We start from the raw sequence: 22,485 nt of genomic DNA, 5'->3' as shown, positions 1-22,485 counted from the left end.
TAGACAGCAGTTACTATCACGAGTAGTTCATGTGTAAGCTTTCATGCATTGATAGATATCTATGAACATGATAAATCCAGTTTTGATAACATTAAACACAACAGCAATCCCTGAGCTTCAGTCAAGAGAAATTCACAACTTACTACACTAGTAAAAGGTGGAATTCTGTTCTTTCAGTACTGATTTAAGCAAGCAAGCTATCCATAAACCTTACAGTGCTGGGACCCAATCCTGCATGGTGCTGAATGCTATGAATATTCATCAACTTGTGTGGTAGTTGAGGACATTCGGCAACTTCCAGGACTAGGTCACTATACAGCTCTGGGCCGCTCCGTATTAAAATTATCTGCCACAAACCCAGTCTAGTCTCTAGACCCTCTCCTCTTCTCTTCCTCCCTGTTCAACCAGGAACTTTTCCAAACCTTATATAAATTTAAACTTTTTTTTAAACCTATGATAAAGCCTCAGATTATTAAAAGTGAAAATATTTTAAAAATCCAATTTACCTGTCTCTATGTGCTGTTTTATTTTATATTTCTCTCAGCTCAATAAAGGAAGTTTAGATTTGGTTTACATGTCAAGACAAGCATGGAGTTCATCCATTCGACAAAGGAGGGTATTTATTTTTTTAAAACTATTTTCACTGGAGTTTTTTAAATTGTGGAAACACTTCTATTAATCTTAGATTTCATAAAAAGTTGGTTAAGTTTTTAAATTTTGTAAACAAGTTGACAGTTTCCCTTTAAAGTCTATCAGCTTGATTTACAGAGTGTTATGTGCTTTGAAGTGAGAACTGCATAGTATACTATATGCTCTGTACTATTATAATAAATATTTGTATTCCAAATTGTGCTTTTTATATTAATACCTTTATATAGACATCTAAACATTGTGCAGTAGAACAGATACAAAAGATTAAAAATCAAAATAGGCTTTTACACTTTAAATGTTTCATCATTAGCATTCTTAACATTATATGCCATTAAACAACATTATAGCTGTCATACACCTACTCAGCTGACCTTGAATTCTGATAGCCATTCTTCCACCACACCACGTTCGGATCCCAGCATTTTCTTACAGCTTATTCTCCTTACCTTTAGGAACAAGAAAGAGAAGCTCAAAAGGTAGAATGCATTTCTGGCAACAAAGCATAGTTCTGTAAAACCCTGTTCTAAAGGGGAAGACAGTTCCAATATCTGATGGTTTTATTTTACATCAAACATTACCAGATGTTGTAGTTCTGAAAATTAGTCCCGTTTTCTAATGATTTTTTTAAACTGTTCTCTTGATCCTCCTAGACATAAAGCTATAGTACTTCAGCAGGTCAGAGAGGACTCAGTGCTTCAGGCCAAATTGCACATTATCTAAGACAAACACACCATCCATCCCTGTGCTCTTACCAAATATAGTACAAAGAAAAGACAACTGAAACAACTGAAGAGCATCATGGAACAAAGCCATGTGACAGGTTGTAATGACAACTCTGGATATGACACAAAGCAAACACAATTTCATAAAAAATAATATCTTGGAAGTCATGGTGGCAGTATGTTTTATTTCTTAAAGCTGTTCTGGAGGAATTGTGAAGTTTCTCTTTCAACCTGCAACACTGATGATCTATTTTAGCAGTAAGCTGTATTTTTCAGAAAGCTAAACATACAAGCACTATTAGGTTTTTTTAAAACCACACAATTACTATTATTACTTTCCTACCATATAGCAGTTTTATTCTAGTATCTTAAGTTCAGACAAAAACAGGTCTCAACCCAAAACCCACGGAGTTTTATGGTGTCTGCTACTTGCATACTATTTTGAAATAAACACCCTAATCTTATTAGCTATCTCTATTTAAGTACAATATTTAAGTTGCAGCTGTTTTCCTAAATGAACGTAGGGTTTTGTTATGTAGTGTGGATTTCTGAGGTATTTAATCATCTAAAAATATTCATATTAAATGGATTCTGAGCCAGTTCATTACATGAACTTTAAACTACCCAAATACAATGTTTAACGCAAGAGAGGGTGCATTAAATAAAGACATTTCATAAGCACCAAGATCAATCCTTCATTGGCAGAGGGCTGGACACGATGACCTAGTACATTCTTTCCCTCTCCAATTTCTATCATTACTTTCTTTTTATTAGTCTCAGCACACAGACATTTAATCAGAGCTATGCTAAGCATATTCACTAAGCTACTGTTACATTTAGAAATTGTTGTGATGTGTCAGCTGCAATACTCTGACCCACAGTCTTGCATTCGGGTCCAAAACCGCCATTACTAATTTGCCTTTTCACAGGAAGACAAGTGTTGTTGCTAAACAGAAATAAAACAGGCAATAGGAAAATGTATATAGTAGATACTAATAGATATGAAAATAGAATGTCACAGAACAAAATATTGTGAAACTATGCATTACTTTAACACCTTCACCACAAGAAGAGATGTCTCACACAAGAAGAAATGCAGGAAAATAGCCATATGCAAATCTGGCCAGCATAAAGCCCAGTAAGGGCTGGTGCAAGGAAGTTTCGCACCCTAGGCGAAACTTCCGCCTTGCACACCCGCCCCCAGCCCTGCAGCATCTCCCCCTCCACCCGCGGGAAGCCATGCAGCACATCCCCACCCCAGCTCACCTCTGCTCCGCATCCTCCCCGAGCACACCACCCCGCTCTAATTCTCCTCCCCTCCCAGGCTTGCAGCGCCAAACAGCTGATTGGCACCGCATGCCTGGGAGGCGGGAGAATTAGAGCGGGGGTGGCATGCTCGGGGAGGACGTGGAGCAGAGGTGAGGAGCCCTGTGGCAGCTCCCCCCCTCGCCCTGAGGCACCCCCGTGGCAGCTCCCCATCCCCCCAGCCCGGGGAGCTCTGCGGTACCTCCTCACCCCAGCTCACCTCTGCTCCGCGTCCTCCTCGAGCACACCGCCCCCGCTCTAATTCTCCTCCCAGGCTTGCAGCGCCAAACACCTGATTGGCACCGCAAGCCTGGGAGGCGGGAGAAGCGGAGCAGTGCTGGAACCGCTGGGCTGCCGGCGGTGCGCTGACCTAGGGGAACCCTTGGGCTGCCAGTGGCACGCTGACCCGGGGAACCCCTGGGCTGCCGGCAGCAGCTCAGACTCCCTCTCCCTCCCACTGCAGCAGCTGCTGAAACGCTTTAATAAAAAAATTGGGGGGGCGCCGCTTTTTGGCGCCCCAGGCAAATGCCTAGTTGGCCTAAATGGTAGCACCGGCCCTGAGCTCAGTGCACAACTATATTTCTGTAAGGCTATATAGGAATAGCTTGCAGTCTTCATAAGAGAATCTGTATAGTAAAAATATACAGTAATAATGTATTCAAGTTCAGATGAACTAACATAGTTTAGGAGTTCTTTTAATGTATTATGGAAGTTCTTGCTGGAAAAATCCCAAAGATCTCTGATGAATAGATTTCTGAATAAATCCATCTATCGGAAACATATTGCTCATGCTAGCATAGCTTCAAAGGGAAATCATCATTAAAGGAAGGATGAACAACAAAAAATCATGGCTAACAAAACTTCTGGAAATCTCACCTGCTAACTTATTTCTTTTTCACTTGTAAAGATATAAAGGCACAGTTAGATACAGGAAGTCAAACAAAAGGTAGACACAGTCATAACATTTTCCAAAATAGCTAGTATGTATAAACTCCTGAGAGTTCTTCGTAGTCCAGTTTAGATTTGCACAGAACAGGAGGCTAAAGGAAAAATGTTTGACTTGAGTATATTAATAAATGGGAGTAAACAACTAAAATTAATCTAATTAAATTAGATTTAAAATATACTTTACCACGTCATTTGGAAAAGGCCCTAACAAACTAACTATTCTTCCAAATATTAATGTTGAGACTTGACTTGTTTTCCCTTCCCCTTTGATTTAAATTTTAAATACCCTATTTACATATTTATTTACAGGAATTTCAAAATATGTTTTCTCCAGGGATATCTGGCACAGGCTCAGACAATTAACGTTTCTGTTATGGCTTAAAAAATTTAAATCAACACCAATACAAAAAATTATAGAGGAATCTGCTGTTATGTAATCCAACCTCTCTTCCCCATTCCACTGTTTTGCCCTTCTCCATTTAGCAAGTTGACGTTTCTATTTCTTATAAAATACAAGTCAAAATGGCTATGCCATTAGCACCAAATATCATGGGTAACATTCACACAGTTCCAAGACTAGGATCTGTTAGCTGATTTGAACTCCCTCTGCCACTTGGCTACCTTTAAAGGCTACATGACTCTCCAATATTTAACAACAGCTAGCACTGTTTTTAAATTTGTAAATGAAGGAGTTGAGGATTTAATATTAACCCCTTTCTTCCTGCCTCCTCCTTCCTTACAAGCCCCAACCACCAAATGAGGTTGCCTCAAAACAAATCATGGGATTTAACACCACAATAATACATTTGGGGTTCTATGTACTTGCCTTCTGATTTTTCAGCATTTAGAATTCAGGTTTTCAAGCTTTGCTCTGCAACCATAAGATTGCAAACTGAGATTCTCCTTTAATGAAATGACTCCAGGAACTGGAATTTTAGGAAAAACACCAAATATTGATAGAAATTGGCCCTTTAAGGAATAATTCACTAAATCTAGTGAATATGGAAAATTTAAGTATAGGATTTTGGTGTTTATTTTACTTTTAGAAAGAACCAATTACAGTACATTGTGTCAGGATCAGGGCAGCAGGAGTCTCAAAATCTCCAGTTTGAACTCAATATAGGTTGGTAGTGATCCAAAGTAATTACTGCCTCAAAATAGTTTAGTAATGTAAGTGAAATGAATGGGTGTTTTGAAACCAGTCTCTAGGGAATGTCTGTATCACAGAAACCACCACCATAAGTTGCACCCTTGTCGACAGTCTCAATAGAGAGATCAAGGATTTCATTGACATGGAGACCCAACTACCCCCATGCTTAGAGCAGTCAATCCACACTAACGTTGAGTTATGTTGGCTGAAAGACTGAACTCACTCCTGGCTACGCTGTAATAGATGTATGAAAATAAATAAATAAAACAAAACAAAATTCTATCAGTTTCCAGTGCTGTCAACAGACACTCTTTAGGAGCTTTTTAAAAAAATGATATTGGTATTTTAATGGAACACAATGGGATGATGTAGGAACTTTGATCAATTTTGTTAGTAAAATACTCACAAAACATGCATAAGGGATTTTTACAAATTGGAACAGTCCCTAAACAGAGCTTCAACAGACGCATTAAACCAAATTAACATGCTACCATACAAATTCCAATCTGAAAAACAACCTGATGAGCAATTACATAAATTTTTATTATACAGCTCTCTGTTAGAAAATACTCTAAGGCAGCAAGTCTGTTCAAGACAGCTACTACAAATGTAGCTGACCAGGTGCTTTTAAAATATTATTATTGATATTTAGTATGGCTATAGTGTCTTTTATCCGACAACCTCAGCGTATTTTACTATTAACTAATTCAGAGTCAACATCCCTGCAAGGCAGCCAAGATTTATATAGGAAGACATGGAAATGCCCTGATAATCTGGACAGATAAATTACTACACCTACACAGAAAACCAGCTACGTGGGAGATAAAAAAGAGATGGTTGTTTATCAGTTCATAGCAACACAATGAAGGAGTTTAGTGCAGGAAATTATGAAGAATCTCTTTTCTAACTAAAATTATTGAGAAAATGTAGACAGGAAGAATGCTGAATTCATTCAGTTCACCATGTTTAAAATACTTACACTCTAATAAAAAAAAATGCCAAGGGGGCTTTGAAGTGTGGCTTGCTCCCTCTTGATACGTTTATAAATTCAAGAGGCTCATGGGCAATAATTTTTTTTTTTAAGCTTTTTTTAAATTTCACTTTTTCCCCTCAGTGGCTGCACCTCCATGGTGTAGTGGCTAGATCCTGCTTGCCAGGCAGAGTATGGGACTGAAAGTGCTGAAAAAGAGCAGCAAGAGCTGGAGTAAATTTGCCACTTGCTGTCCAAGAGAAGAATCCAGACCCAGGCACAGCCAGTGAGCCACCAGTGGTAGGAGAGGTGCAGGGAACCTTTGTGAAAACGGAAAAGTGTTGGGGGCTGCTGCAGGAGCTAATGGTCACCTTATTTGTATTTGGGAAAGGAAGGAAAAGAGGCGATGCATGAATAAAACACTGAGATCAGAAGGGGAAGACACTGATCAAAAGAATGGAATTCAAAGGGAGAGATCTGCTATGGCTTTCTTCCTTTTCCATCTCCTTTCAGCTCACTCTCTATGTTCACCTGCTTAGTCAGTCACTCCTTTACATGCTGCGGGCTAAACAGTTTTCCTTTCCTGGTCTTATTGAGCTCCTGCTGAGTGGCTTCCCCCATTGGCCGTAATACTTTTTAGAAGCTGTAGAATCACATGCTTGTAGAGCAGGGATCAGCAACCTTTGGCACACTGCCTGCCCAGGTAAGCACCCTGGCGGGCCGGGACGGTTTGTTTACCTGTCGCGTCCGCAGGTTTGGCCAATTGCGGCTCCCACTGGCCGCGGTTCGCCACTCCAGGCCAATGGGGGTGGCGGGAAGCAGTGGCCAGTACATCCCTCGGCTCATACTGCTTCTCACAGCCCCCATTGGCCTGGGACGGCGAACTGCGGCCAGTGGGAGCCGCAATCGGCCGAACCTGCGGAAGCGGCAGGTAAACAAACCGGCCCAGCCCACCAGGGGGTTTATCCTGGCGGGCCCGTGCCAAAGGTTGCCGATCCCTGTTTTAGAGCCGGATATCCTAGGTTCAATTGCTACAAGTGACCCACACAAGATTGTTATTGTATTAGTCACCCCGTCAGATGATTTCTGTTATCAGTAGTGAAGCACAGAAAACAAAGTGCAAATCTGTTTGAAGACAGCAAGACAAAGGCCTCAAAATAAATGTTATTACATGCAGGGACGGCTCTAGGGATTTTGCTGCCCCAAGCACGGCAGGCAGGCTGCGTTTGGCGGCTTGCCTGCGGAGGGTCCACTGGTCCCGCAGCTTTGGACCTCCCGCAGGTCCACCGAAGCCACGGGACCAGTGGACCCTCCGCAGGCACGCCTGCGGGAGGTCCACCAAAGCCGCGAGACCAGCGGACCCTGCGCAGGCAAGCCGCCAAACGCAGCCTGCCTGCCGCCCTCACGGTGAGCGGCAGGGCGCCCCCCGCGGCTTGCCGCCCCAAGCACGCACTTTGCATGCTGGGGCCTGGAGCCGCCCTGACTACATGTGATAAAACTCCTTCCGCTCCAACCTCCCCCACAAAGACTCTTCACACATCTTTGAGAACCCAGGGGAAAATATAAAAAAAACCACAATATAGCCTTTAGGAATATCAAGTGAGAAAATCATCTATATAGGAGAGACAGCTTTTAGATTTAACAAAAGAGCAAGAAGAAAGTAGAAATTAATCATTGCAAAGGAAGAATTCTTCCCTCAGAGTACACAGCTCCCCTCCAAAATACCACAATTGATAAATTATCCTTTTAACCATTTCTCTCTGCTAAATGAAAGATTTCCTCAATTTCTTTATCACAAAAAGCGTAGCTGATGTACAGTGTAGGAAGACAAACGTATTAATACTCATGGCTTGTAACAGCAGGATAGACAAGAAAAGTGGAGGAAGTTTTAGATCATTGTTAGGAGAATAAGGGAAGGGACAAGCATTGCATTAATATTAACGCAAACTGGAAAAAAGCTTCATAAAATGTACATTAGGTCAAGTATAATCTAGTGTTGTAATAATGGAGGAAGGGAACTTCTTTCTGTGTACAAAGAATTGATAATGGTTACATTAATTATTAATGATTGTCTGAAATTGCATTTATGCTGAAAATTACTCCTGGTTGGAGCTAGTGAGATTATATTTTAAAATTTGAATACTGTTCCTCAACACATAGGTTAATTGTTATAGAGCTGAGTACAGACTGTTTTAACATGTTTACCTCTGGTCAGAGGCTTTACTAACACACACGAAGATTTTAATAAGGTTTGTGCCTTGTCACATGTATTAAATAGCCTCCTTTTCTTTTTCAACTCTTTTGTTTATGGTTCACAATAAAGAGATTGTGTTAAATCTCTTATCCTGAAGTTTAAAAAGGCTTAAAAATAAGTGTAAGGAGATTGGAGCCTTTAGGTATTTGGACAGATTTAACACAGACCTCTCATACCGACAGGAAACTCACCTCTCTCTTAAACAGTGAAAGGAGCTTGGTATCATTCAAATAGTTTCCCTATTACAAAACTACTTCTTTCCCAAATCAGGATATTCCTGCCCTGGCCAGGGAGTAAAGGAACACATTGTACAGTTCTGTAGCTAGCCTGCCAGACAATGTAGCAGTGAAAGAGTGCAGAAGTGTGGGGTGGGGGCCAAATTTGAGGCAGTGGCATTGTGATCTAGCACATGGGTTTGCCTTTGGCTTCCATTTCTATAGAAAAACCAGAGGGGTGGCCTTCCCCTCCAAATAAGGACACTTCCAAGTCAGCCCTACATATTCTATTCAGTAACATCCCAGACAGTGTTCAGAATTACATGCATTTGTCCAAAGCTCAGACTTCGGACCCTATGTGAAGCTGCAGAGCCACTGTACTGACTCACTACAGAAGCCAGGTCAGATGGAGTTTTAACTTCATTTCAGGGATATAAAAGAAGTCTGAGGGCCACAGAGAAAGGAACTAGAAAGAAAGACAGGAAGACACTCTGGCTAGGGTTTGAAGGTTGCTCTAGGACAGGGGTCAGCACGCAGCCCATCAGGGTAATCTGGCGGGCCGCGAGACGTTTTGTTTATGTTGACTATCTGTAGGCACAGCCTTCCGCAGCCCCCCGTGGCCACGGTTCGCTGTTCCCGGCCAACGAGAGCCTGCGGACGGTCAACATAAACAAAATGTCTCAAGGCCTGCCAGCGGATTACCCTGATTGGCCACATGCCGAAGGTGGCCGACTCCAGGTCTATGATCTAAAACAAAATCTCACTCTCCTCCTCCTCCTGTTTTGCTATTAGGTGGTGGATAGAGGGAAAGGCACAGAAATGGCCTGGCAACTACATCCATTCACACTACCATCCAGAGTTAAAAAGTAAGTTCCTGGTCCCCTGGGAATAGTGAAGAATAATGTCCCAGATCCTGAGCTGCCATGTGAAAGAAACCCTTACTGATACTGTTTCCATTGGAAAATTGGGTCAGTAATACTGTAAGACAAACAGCTAACCCGCCTCTTCCCCTCTCCATCCACACCAGACCAACCCTTCCCAGACCCCTTGAGGGAGCACTTCTAACTTAAAAATAAATACTCATTTGAGATATACCTCTCTCATAGAGCTGGAAGGGACCTTGAAAGGTCATTGAGTCCAGCCCCCTGCCTTCACTAGCAGGACCAAGTACTGATTTTGCCCCAGATCCCTACGTGGCCCCCTCAAGGATTGAACTCACAACCCTGGGTTTAGCAGGCCAATGCTCAAACCACTGAGCTATGCCTCCCCTTCACACACACCCCCGCCACCACTACCACCATCCTGACCCTCTCAGAGCCCTCGAGGGAGCCCCCTGCCTTCTCCAGCCTAGCCCTCCCAGAGTCCTTGCCTCCCCCATCCCACCAGCCTGACCCTTCCAGAGCACCTTCCTTCCCCACTCTTTACCTTACCCTCCCTGCTAGTGAGCATTTCACCCTCGCACGCTGGGTTTGTCCCACTTCCTGGATCTGGCTGCTCCCCCAGCACCAAGAGGAGCCACTGCTGTGGTTTTGGCAGCCGCCAGATGAGGGACCGGCACACAGCACAATGCAGAGTGGGGCCTGGTTGTCACATTGCATATGGTGTGACAAAGAACAGGACCCGGGTGCTGGCCAGGTCACAGCACACCTCCTCCCAGACAGGAACATGTTCAATTAAAAAAAAAGCGGGAGGGAGGGGTGGTGTGAGAGAGATAGGGGACGACACATGGCACCCTCTGTTTCTGGCACCTATGCTTGTGTGCTCTGAACACTGTCCCATCCCAGTCTCTGAAGCCAGAAGGAAGGCAATTAAGAGTGTGCTGGAATGGGATCAGAACAATGAGGCAGAGTAGTATGGAAGAGTTTGGGGGCCACATGAGGCATCTGGAGGGATAAAGTGTATTCTAAGAAGGTGAAAATGTTGAAGGGAAGCAAGCAAAACAGATGAATTAAAGTCTGTGTTACATTAAGTGCCCTTCCTTGTGGAAACTGTATATAGCCTAGATAAAGATGAGTCAATATTCCACCAGGGCTCCTTGAAGTTGTCTCATTTCTCCCAACCTCTATATTGCTGCAGGAGACTTTACTTGTGCGATAGAGTAGGCTTATTTCTAAAATCTTGCTGTGGAAAAAGGGGTAAGATATTGAAGTAGAAATAAATATCCCAAAATTGATTTTTTGAGAACATCAAGGCATGTTTCTTTGGCACTTTGCTTGTTTGAATTGGACTACTCGTGACAGTAAGCACTGCACTGGCCACTAAGTAGTTATATGATCACGCTCTGTGAATATACGCTCTTCACGACAAGGATCTGTCTTAAGTGTTTCTTAAGCATGCAGTACTTTTTGGGTACTTAAACAGTGGTAGTATTAGTAACAACAGTAGATTTACTTGAATTTAAGAAGTACCTGTTCTAGTAGAACTGCTTTCTGCATTAGATACTATCAGTAATAGAAGATAACTAAATAAAGCATGCTTTGGAAACAAAAATAGCAAACAATGTCATTCGTAAGTAGATTTCGGAAGTCAGTGATTAGCAGTCATAATTTGCATGACACCTGAATACGGTTATTTAAAGAAACCACAGGAAACACCAGAGGAGAAGTTACTAAAAAGTCATGATTCCGTTTGTCATGATTGGTATAAAAATTTGTTATTGCATGTGCCATGTCCAACTTTACCTCTGTTTTAAGAAGTCAGTTCTCTAAAGAAGGAGGAGGAGGAGGAGGAGGAATAATGCAGCAGTTTTCCAGTCTGGAATGCATTTGTCAAGCTTTAAAATATTCCTCAGTTCTGTGAAAGATGAAAATAGAAAATCTGAGATAATCAAAACAAAGACACAAGACGGGCTTTGGAAAACTACACACTATACTTATTTTACTTAATACATTTTTCTGCATCATAGACTACAGAAATTACCAGCTAAAAGCATTACCCAATCCACTAAAACACATCCATTCCCCCCACCCCCCCAAAAAAAAAATCTGTAACAAACAACACCCCAAACAGCTTTTTACCCTAAAAAGGAAGAGAACCAGAGATTATGTGAAATTTACTAGGAATTTTGTAACAGAATTTATAGGGAAGGTGTTCAGATGCTGCAGTGACTGGCACCAGTATAAAACACAAAGATCGAAAGAACACTAAAAATGAAATTTGATAATGAACAGTACATATAAAAGATACCCATAAGACACACGTATTAAAATTAGTATTTTTGCAAGATTAAGCACAATCAATAGTCTGAATCTTCAGAACATAAAAATCAAAAGATCTAAACCATAACAGCAGCATGTCTTAAAAAGTGTTCCTTCTTCCCATCACAAGCATTTTGTTCTGATATATATTTACTACAAGGTGAAAAGTTTCAAAATCACTTCAGGGAAATTGTCACTGCCGAGAAAAGTCAGTATACTTGCCAATATAATGTAGGAGCCATTAGCTAGGGACTTCTATTGCAAATAAAGATTTTGTACATCTCAGATCACTTCAGGGTCACTGAACTCCGAAGACTGCACCTTCTTATTGTCAGTATATTTTAATGCCTTCAGTATAGTTGAAGAGTACCTTGGATTATCCTACTGTATCACTGAGCACTTTCAGTTGTACATTCAACACTGCAGAGCTCTTTCACTCACGCTAAAGTGTGCACACTCACGAGCCAAGCCTAGGTGGATTAGTGAGAATAAGATGCTGAAATCCTATTGTGTGTTTCCGAAGTATATGGAACTGTTCCATTCTATACTGTTTAAGTTACTATTGTACCTTCTCCAATACAAACAGTTAGTAAAAAGTCCCTCTCTCTCAATATTAGTAAAACATACATTAAGCAGAACAGCAGCTCACATTAGGCTAAAGTTCAACTGGTAGCCTTTACAACAAATAAAAACAGGGTGAACTTAAAGGGACAGTATGAATTTTCTGTAATCAAACATTTTCATGCAATTTCTTACAGGAATCTCTATGTAATATCTGATTATTTTTTAAAAATCCTTTAAAAAAGGGGATGGTTCTTCTCCCATGTTGATATTCATATGGATCTTTTCAAGCACGTAAAAAAATGACTATCCAAGCAGAACAGAGAAACCAACTATGCGCAGACTGCTGTCAAATGCACAAAATAGACAGAAAAACAGAGAATAATATTTTTTCCACTCTTTCAGCTATAGTAATCTCACTTGTTACTTGAACTCTAAAACAAATTTTTCAGACAGAAATGTTAGTATTTCAAGTGCATGTTCTCCCTTTCAATCATCGTAGCCAAGAACCATATAAACTTCCATGTTTTAGAACAATAGTTGTGATTAATCTCTGAGCAAAAGTATTGCCAAGCTTAAAATGAACAAAGGTATTGTCAGTGTAATGCCTCAAACTTCTGCTTTGCAGAGGTGAAGAGGGCACGCTTTGCAGAGGTAAGCTTAGACTTGTGGTCAAAACGCGCTGCAATCAGATAACACATTCTAACTCCTATAAAAGGAGATAAGTGGTGCCCCCGGGCACAGCTTGTCTAACCCACAATTAAAACAACTGGCTACAAGAAAATAAGTAAGTATAAATTATACAGTCAAAGCGACACAAAAAGAGATAAGGAAGCATAAATTATACAGCCAGGGCGACAACGCTAACCACAATAAAGATTTGGCTGACCCTAATTGGTCAGTCTGTTTTAAGACATGGCGGACTGATCAGATAAAAAGTACGAAAGCATGGGACTGTATGTGTGTGTGTTTTGGTCATAAGGGAAACCTGACCCACACTCCCTGAACCAAAGGGACGTGCACTTCACAACCATCTGTACCTGGCCAGTGCAGAAAATGGACGACTGAAGGGTAACGTATTCTCAGGTGAATGCAGGGTAAGGTTATGGAGTAAAGAAGTCTGATTGCTCAGGCAGAATTGATCTCAAGTTGTATCGATACTATAGTGTTAAGATAGTAGTAAATAGCTAATGAATAATAACTTTACATGTACCTGTGCTTGTCTTCAGTATAACTTGTCATTTATATTAATCCTTATTCAGTGCTGGTCCTTAATCTTGCTTTTTTTATTTTGTGTGAGTTGCCTTTATAGTCGAAAGTCATTAAAAACCTTCTTTGAGGAATGTTCAGTAGTTTTAATTTTTCTTATACAGGCACTACTCAACCTCATTATATCTGTGTTGGATAGTGGGAAGTAGTGATCACCCAGGGACCTGATGCGTGCCTCCCTCTTCCTTGACCTCCGCAACAGGCGGACCACAGGCCAAATACGGCCCACCAGACGCTTTTGAATGGACCCAAAAGTATTTTTATTTAATTATTTATTTTATTTTCTTCTCTGGAATCTGCTCCTTGACTATACCTTAACCACAAAATTTGGACACTGACAAAAAATAATTGACTAACCCTGTTTTAGAATGTGTTAAAACATTCTTTGGTCCTGATCTTGAAATATGACCTACATGAGGGGATTTATGTCCATGCAGAGCCCCACTAAAAATCAGTGGGATTTTGCATAGGCATATGGGTCTTCCTACATGGCGCTAATCACAAGATCACAACCAAATAAGTTAAGACTGGGGGGAGGGATAGTTCAGTGGTTTGAGCATTGGCCTGCTAAACCTAGTGTTGAGAGTTCAATCCCTGATGGGGCCATTTAGGGATCTAGGGCAAAAATCTGTCAGGGACTGTACTTGGTACTACTGTGAAGGCAGGGGACTGGACTCGACTCCACCTTTCAAGGTCTCTTCCCGTTCTACGAGATAGGTATATCTCCATATAATAATAAACATTTCTCATCATTTATCTGTACTACACAGCAACCAGTCACATTCCAGAAAACCTGCAGATATTTTACTTAAATTATTAATCATCTTAGTATGAGTACTTTTAAAGTAATATAATCACTATAATTTCATTATATAACCTCACAAAAAGACCCACCAAAAACAAAACAAAAACCAGCACAAGGATTCCTCCACATACAGAAAAGCAACAAATCACTGTCTTTGAAACAAGATTGATACAGTATTTGATTCTATCAGCTCCTAGACAATGACTCCTCTTTCCATTCTGTCTTCAAACGATTACTGTAGATTGGAAGATTTTGAACAAGTGGTCACAGTATACAAACACCATACACCAGGTGAGCCCAAAAAGGTAAGGCCAGTTCTGCAGTAAGTGAAAATGTGGCTATTTCTTTGGAGAAACCTAGCATAAGGGATGTAGAAATATGCTTTATATAACAGTCTTCAACAACCATTGGTCTATATATGAAGCAATGTCAGGGTTCCAGTAGGAAGACAAAATATACATTTTATAATGCTGGGCTAAGCACTGAATGTTGCTGTATATTTTAAACAACAAAGGCTTTTTGCCCTCTAGCTCTGAAATTCAGAACAAATGTGCAGTAAGAACACAAAGAAAGCTGACTTCTGTTGAAACACAGAGACTTAGAAGGCTATCAGCAGAAACATATCTCAGACCCATTGTTAGTACTGTTAGATGTATAGTGGAGGTGCAGTGAATGGGAGTGCAGTACTATAGATTTAGTGACACAAATTAATGAGCGTGAAGAACCAGTGACTCTCTCCAAGTCAGAATTTCCCCTTACATATGAAGAAACCTGCTGTACTAAGAAAATATCCCAATAGTTGAAAAATAGCAAATTCAAAAGCTTCAGTCACATTTTAGAAAAGTCCTAATGTTCCTAATGCAAAAGGACAGAAACGGAGGGTGTTCCAATAGCACAATCATTAACTTATTTCAGAATTTTTCTGCCCAACCAGCAGTCAGGAGTTAAGTTACACAGCAAAAGAATAGTCAATAGAACACTGTAGCTATAACTTTGTAACAAAGAGCATACTGCAACTGCCCAAAGTGTGTACACATAATCTTTGGCCCTCACACACCCAACAGAAACAACATCACCCACAGCATAATAAACAATGGACACAATCTTTAAGTACCTCCTCTTGGCAGAAACTTTAAAAAACTTAAGCCAGATTAAAATGTTACACGAGTTGCTCGCTGCAAAATGGCTATATTACAAGGAGCAACAAATACAATCTTGCTCTGCATGTTTTTAAAAACATTATCAGAAAAATTACCCAGTGTACAATACATACACTTTTGGCATGTAACAGATGGTGTTTTCCAGTTTTAGGTTAAAACTGATGAAATCTAAAAGCAAAAACTAAAACACAGTGGGGTTGTTTGTTTTTATAAAACATAAAACTTTTAAATAGAAGTCTAAAGGTTCCTCATGCTCATTCACTTCTGGAGGCAGGAGTTTACAGTGGGTCCTGGTTTTATTTTTCTCCAGAAGGGGAGTGGTGTGGGAACCAACAAGTTTTACTACTAAAAATGAGCAATAAGTTCTCTAAAATTAAAACATCAAAAGTCAGAAAATAAACTAAATTATGAAAAACAATCAAAAGATAACTGATTTCTATGTTCTCATTTAAACTACTGGCTCAGATCTTCACTTCATCTTACCCCAAAGATATTAGCTTTTGGATAAAAATCCACATTTATGTTTCATACATTGGATCTAAAGGTAGGTTAAAGAAAGAGAGAGAGAGAAAAAGAAAAAGAAAGAAAGAAAAAGAGAGAAAAAAAGATTTATAGAACATTTTTACAGAAGAGCTGTTTTTTATTTTAGTCTTTTCTAGTATATGATCTACCTACCTGTCTACTCAACAAAACTTCCAAATGCTGACATAGTTGTTTGATTACATCAGTACAACTGCTTGTTTTGACACTTCCAGGACATACTTCAGAGGGTGTATGTTATCAGGCCAACAATGGGTACATGTGTCCAAATACAAGCACTATCTAGGATGAAGACTGACAAAATAGTCTGTATGTTCACCTGGCATCCCACCTATAGAATAAAAATGTAAATACAAACTATTTTCCCAATGCAATCATGTCTTGCATTTTATGAACATTTTTTAAAAAGTCAAGACTATCAGTTATCATCATTAAAAGGTTCATGGATTACTTTCTACAGATTACAATGTGGTATTAATTAGGCAGGGTCACAATTTATATTACTTTATACACACATTCTCTCTCTGGTTCTCATTTAGTCATTTTTATGTAACAATGTTGCGGACTGTTAGATAGCTGATGTATCCTACCCCACAGATGACTACATTCAGCGGTGGGGGCAGTGTTCCAGGTTTTTATTTTATTAGCTATCATACACACACACACACACACACACACACAGAATTTGCAAAGTGCTTTGGATCTGCCAGAATTAAAACAGATACCTAAATGTAAAAGGATAGAATACCATTTCTCAAGTTCATACCCTAGACCAGAACATAAGATAACTGGAGTAAAAAATTAACTAAGATTCCCAGGTAAAAACAATCTTTTTAGCTGCATCCAAACTTGAACTTTGCTAAAAGAAAATATATAGGTTTTTTTACATCATAAGGAAGAACAAAATCCATGCACTATACATTATAAAATACATACTATTTCATCTAATACTGGATATCTATAAATTACAGAATAACCGTAGAGAAAATTTTATTCTTAATTCCAACAGCATGCCATTTGCACTTTGAGATACCAAAAAGTGGTAATCAACTATTTTTAAAAGGATTTACATAGTGAGGAGAAGTCGTTATTACCTGTCAGCCTCAGCTGTCTGGGCAAGAGGGGATTGATACATTTTCCAGTTTAGCATAAACTGAATATACAGTACATAGTCAAAGCTTTTAAAAAAAAATGCTCTTCACCAAACATACCTGTACAGAAAGGCCCCATTAAGATGGCTGTCTAATGTAACTTCTGCTACAACCCTGGTTAGCAATAATTGAGCACACCTTTTTAAATTTATTTTGAATTTTTTACATCCTAACCCATACACAGTTTTCAAAGAACAATGGATAACAAAAAAACAACTTTGGCCTTTTATTTAAAATATCCCCACATATTTGAATCTACCTCTGTAAATCTCTCTTCTATGTTACCCACTGCTTCCTAGCTACAAAGTGGGACCTTTAATGCCCTACTAACATAGGCAAGGAATATAGTATAGACAGAAAGCCAAACAGTCTACAAAACGATCCAAGCTAGAACACCTGAAGTGCAGGGCAGGGGATCCTACTACTCTGCCCCCACTCCAGGAGTACAACCTAAGCACTTAAAGAAGAGATTAAATGGTTAAAGGCTGGGGGTGAGAAGCTGGCAGGCTGAACATAAGATCTCCGAAAGATCCTAAGGGAGAGGTCCCACAATCTAGCCCTCTTCTCCACAGTTATTATATAAAGAAGTCCCTGATGACTCCATTCCATCACCTTACACCCAAGAAGCCTGCCCTTTCAAACCATATTAATACCAGCTCAGTAGCTAATTCTCTGATCCAATCAAAGAAAGGCAGCCCCAGCTCTTCCCTCCCCATAGGGCTTAGGAACACACATGCACACCTCCAATCTACAAAACAGAGAGGCCTCTTTTTGCCTATCTGTACTTCCCCCCAAGCCCCACTGCATCAATTTTGAAAAAGTACACACCCACCCCGGCCAAGAATTACCCCACTGAAGCTTGATATCGGCAAGAAATTCCCTACCTTGCAATTCAAATGCTGGATGCTGCAAAACATTTTCCAACTTTCTTAATCCACTTCCTGCTCGTAATGGGTTCCTTTCACTACATCATCATAAATCCAGGAGAAGTCTCTCTTTGCAAACAAGCAGTGGAGATTTACAACAAACATTAAAAAACACTGCAAGACCAAGACTGGTATTTTTGTTTCCATTGAGGTTCACACATTTTTAAAGCAAGTAATAAAGGTTAAAAACAACTCTAAATATACTTTGAGAAATGTTTTGCTGTGTGGACTTTTATTAATAAAATTACCAAAATACTCATCATCCCAAAATAATCTACACCCAGTTTTTTAAAATACTTTACAGCTAAAAATGTAAAACAGAAAGGCTTGAGTTAGGAACGCAGTAGCTGCTCACAACTCGAAAGACTGTTGCCTCACATAAATCAGGTTTCAGAGTAGTAGCCGTGTTAGTCTGTATCCACAAAAAGAACAGGAGTACTTGTGGCACCTTAGAGACTAACACATTTATTTGAGCATAAGCATTTGTGCCCACGAAACCTTATGCTCAAATAAATTTGTTAGTCTCTGAGGTGCCACAAGTACTCCTGTTCTTTTTACGGATACAGACTAACACGGCTTCTACTCTGAAACCTGATTTATGTGAGGCAACATAAACTGGAACATTTTCCTCAAAACCAAAAATAATGTATTGTTAACACACAGACAGGGTATTGTGGATCCATCATAAAGTAATTTAAAAATAACCACCATGCCTGGTGCATTTACTCTAACTCTACTGCTTTACCGTATTCCGCTATCTAGCTCTATATAGTACCACTGCCACTAGTAATTTAGTAAAACAGAATGCTCTCCTCCGCCACCTAAACAAACAGCAATCTAACCAGGATTTCAGGGAATACTGTAAAAACACTCTACAACGATGACCATGAAAAAAGAGATTTTTGTGAAAATGGTTAATAGTTTATTCAGTCCGGCCTTCAGAAGATGGCAGCTGCTACCACAGCAACTTCATTTCTACTGGGAGGCCAGTTAATAACACTTTCTTAGACTTTCGCTTTCCATAGTAAATTCAAGGTGATAATTAATGAAAAATTTTAAGTGAATAATTTTTCATGAAAGATGTCAGTCTACGTGACCTCCATATTAAAGGGACAACCCACAGGGAACAAGTGGCTAGCCCCTCTGAAGAGGGAAGGAGCCAAAAAGAACTACAAGAAGTGCCATAATTGAGCCTTGGAGACAAAATTCCTTGATTTATCTTTAGGGCAGGTACAGCACAGGCAGTGGCTGTTAAAGTTTCTCCGCACTGTCACAACCTTCACCTACAATCTGCTATAAAGATTGCAGGGTAGTAGTTCCATTTTTATATGTCCATTTACTTTTTGGCCTCGCTGCAGAGAGGGGCAACATGGCATCAGCCAGCCACAACTGTGACAGTGATTGTGCAAAGTGGACACTTACCCACAAAACCCAAATTAATTTCCTACGTCTCCAGAAATGATCACTAGATTGCAGTACTTAATTATTCCCAATCTAGCCACTTCTAAACTCAGAGATGAAATGTTCTTTATCTAATTATTAACTCCTGAGACTTCCAGTCATCCTAATTATTTAAGTGTAATAGTCTGAAATCAACAAGATATAATTTAATAAAGTGTAAAGTACTTTATTTAGGAAAGAAAAATCTTATGCACAACTACAAAATGGGGAATAAATGACTAGGCAGTTGCACTGCTGAAAAGGATTTGGGAGTTATAGTGGATCATAAATTGAACGAGAGTCAACAATGTGATAAAGCTGTGAAAAAGGCTAATGTCATTCTGGGGTGTATTAACAGGAGTGTCATAAGACATGGGAGGCAACTGTCTTGCTCTACTCGGCACCAGAGAGGCCTCAGCTGGCTTAGTGTGTCCAAGTCTGGATGCCACACTTTAGGAAAGACATGGACAGACTGGAAACCGTCCAGAGGAGAGCAACAAAAATGAGAAAAGGTTTAGAAAACTTGACCTACGAAGAAACATAAAAACAACTGAGCACTTTTAGTCTTGAGAAAAGACGACTGAGGGGGAACTTGATAACAGTCTTCAAATATAGTAAGGGCTGTTATAAAGAGGACTGTGATCAGTTGTTCTACATGTCCACTGAAGGTAGGACAAGTAGTAATGGGCTTCATCTGCAGCAAGGTAGATTTAGGTTAGGTGTTGGGAAAAGCTGTCCCACTATAAGGGTATTTAAGTTCTAGAATAGGCTTCCATGGGAAGCTACGGAATCCCATCACTGGAGGTTTTTAAAAACAGGGAGGACAAACACTGTCCAGAATGGTGTAGGTTTAGTTGGCCCTGCCTCAGCACAGGGGGCTTGACTATCTGACCTCTTGAGCCCTTCCAGCCATTCACTTCTATGATTCTATAAACAGCTACTGCATCTATCACATCAATAAGTTTTGGAACGAACTGGTGAAATGTAGTCATCAGTAACGACTACCCCTAGAAAACGTGTATATAAATCAGGGACAATGAAGATAACGACTGAAAGAGTGCAGAAAATTGTTTCCATTCCACACATGCAATTTCCTTGTTTAAAAAACAAAAAATCCTCTTCTATATAAAATCCTCCTCTATTTGCTTGCTAGAAATAAGTTCCCACTTTAAAGAAGTCACTCCTAACATCAGACAATGTTCACTATATTCTTCCAAAACCTCAGATACAGCTTATTAAAAATCACTCACACAACAGGTACAGATCAAACACTGCATTAATAAACCCTCTAAGAACCTATCAACTTCTGTAATGAAACAGCAATACAGACAAGAAGGATCCAGTCAACTCCTCTAGCTACAGAACATGACTATTATTTAAACTTTCATCAGAATGAAAATACATTGCACAAAAAATCTGAGAATAGCAGAGCTATGCAACATATGGCTTCATGTCCTGCTCATTCTTAGGGGGAAGTCAATTGACAGTCAGAGAGCAACACTTGCTGACAATTAAGGAGAGATGACCATTTCAGCTTTTTTAGATACAAGACTTATGCTGGTGTGAAACAGAGGGGAGACGTTACACAAAGGGACATGACCTTCAAGACAATGAGTCCAACTTAGACTGTTACTAGAGTTCATGATTCATGCAGTGGAGTTTAGACTCCTAGTTGTGTGCTAGGGAACCTTCATCAGATGTGATTGTACAGCAACCTAAAATCCAGGAATTTCAAATTCAAGTGTAACTGACAAAAACTAAGCCAGGAGTCTGGCAAGGAGCTGCTCGTCAAAGGCCATAATTAGTTGTATATCAGCATGTCTTAATGATATCAACCAAGGAGAATGCACCTTTCTTTACAAAGTAACTGGAGTACAAATAGAGAAGTTGATTACAATTGATTATTTAAATCATGACTTTCCATTTGGTGATTTAAAATCAGCCAGCTCTGCTTTCTCCTTTTAACAGAAGATGAACTCTCCTCTATTTCGGACTTTTAGTCAGATTTAAAAACACATGTTGAGACAAATGCTATATCTATATCTATATCTATATATCTATATCTATATATCTATATAAAAAATAGAAATATGTTTCATCTAATAAACTTAGATGCTGAAGGTCTTTATGACTAATCTCCAGATCCTACAAACTCTGTCAAATAAGGCCCCATCTACAATAAAATAAATATGTTAAAAATACATTTGTGAAACATGGTTGTAGAGCAAATATGCTATAATATGATTGTTCCTTGTCCATCAGGACAGAGGGGGCAAAGCTGGTTACTGTCAAGGTTTGCTGGAATGGGAAAACTATGGGTAAAAGCCTGGCTCAACAGAAGTCAATGACAACACTCTCATTGACTTCAGTGGGGCTTGACTTTCAACCAATGAGTTCAGTCCTCGTCCAAAAGAGTCAGATAACTTACACCCCTGCCCAAAAAGGAGAGGGAAAGAAAAGATGCAGCCCATCTCCCATTCCAAAAGGGTTCTACCTCACCCTGAGTGTTAAACACCCAAACTGCCTCCGGTGCCTTCTTGGGTGCCACAAGGCTCCGCTGCCAAACTCTCCATCTTCCTTCAACTAATACAATGAAGTTATGCTTTGTAGATGCAAAATTCTAGCAGCATGCTGAAAACAGACAATTGAAGGCCATCTACAAAACTGAAAAACATTCCAAAATTGAAATGTGTATTGAATTCAATGCAAAAATGTATTACACTGATAATATGCATTTTCCTATTTAAATCAATAAAACCTTCATTTTAAGATTACTTGAAGCTTCTGCAAAATTTCCAGTTTGCCACACTTCAGCAATGGAGAGCTGCAGAAACCAGGAAGCCTTATCAGAGAAGCTGGGTCCAGCTTATCCCTGGGGCCAAAGGACTTGTATAAAATGGAGAAATATCTTGCTCATTTGCAGCAAAACTCCTATTTTTAAACAGCTTATACAAAGAACAAAAGACATTAGTTTTAAACAATCTGGGGGGAAAAAATCAAAATATTCTCCTTGAAGCAGCTCTGGATTTGAAAAAATACATTTCTATGTTCTATTTAATAGGTTCTGGAAACAGTACTATAACAAGAGAGAACTATTATATAACCTTTAATACAGCAACACACAAGACATCATTATTCCATTAAAATAATAAACTATGTTTGCACTGTTTAAAAAGTGTATCTTAAGAGCAGATATTCGCTCACCTCATACATGCTTCCAG

The 22,485-nt window shown here is 39.7% G+C and overlaps 1 protein-coding gene across 9 annotated transcripts in view; it reads right to left on the bottom strand.

Moving 5' to 3' along the window:
• FAM126B (family with sequence similarity 126 member B) overlaps positions 1–22,485 on the bottom strand; it is a 94,918-nt gene that overhangs the window by 47,063 nt on the left and 25,370 nt on the right. For 4 of the 9 annotated variants that reach the window (XR_005586432.1, XM_039495766.1, XM_039495774.1 and 1 more), the window contains 2 exons: positions 10,897–11,008; positions 1,023–1,097 (listed from right to left, as the gene is read on the bottom strand). Coding sequence is in view for 8 of the 9 variants with exons in the window: in XM_039495766.1 (XP_039351700.1) it covers positions 1,023–1,073 (51 nt within the window). In the remaining variant the exon portion in view is untranslated. Of the gene's footprint in view, positions 1–1,022; positions 1,098–10,896; positions 11,009–15,882; positions 16,079–17,782; positions 17,894–22,485 lie in introns of those variants that run through there. The other 5 variants (XM_039495768.1, XM_039495771.1, XM_039495769.1 and 2 more) reach the window with 4 other exon arrangements.

This window comes from Mauremys reevesii, linkage group 11, assembly GCF_016161935.1.
Source record: "Mauremys reevesii isolate NIE-2019 linkage group 11, ASM1616193v1, whole genome shotgun sequence".
NCBI lineage: Eukaryota > Metazoa > Chordata > Testudines > Geoemydidae > Mauremys > Mauremys reevesii.
The sequence above is the reverse complement of the archived record's forward strand: the minus strand, read 5'-3'. Positions and strand labels throughout refer to the sequence as shown.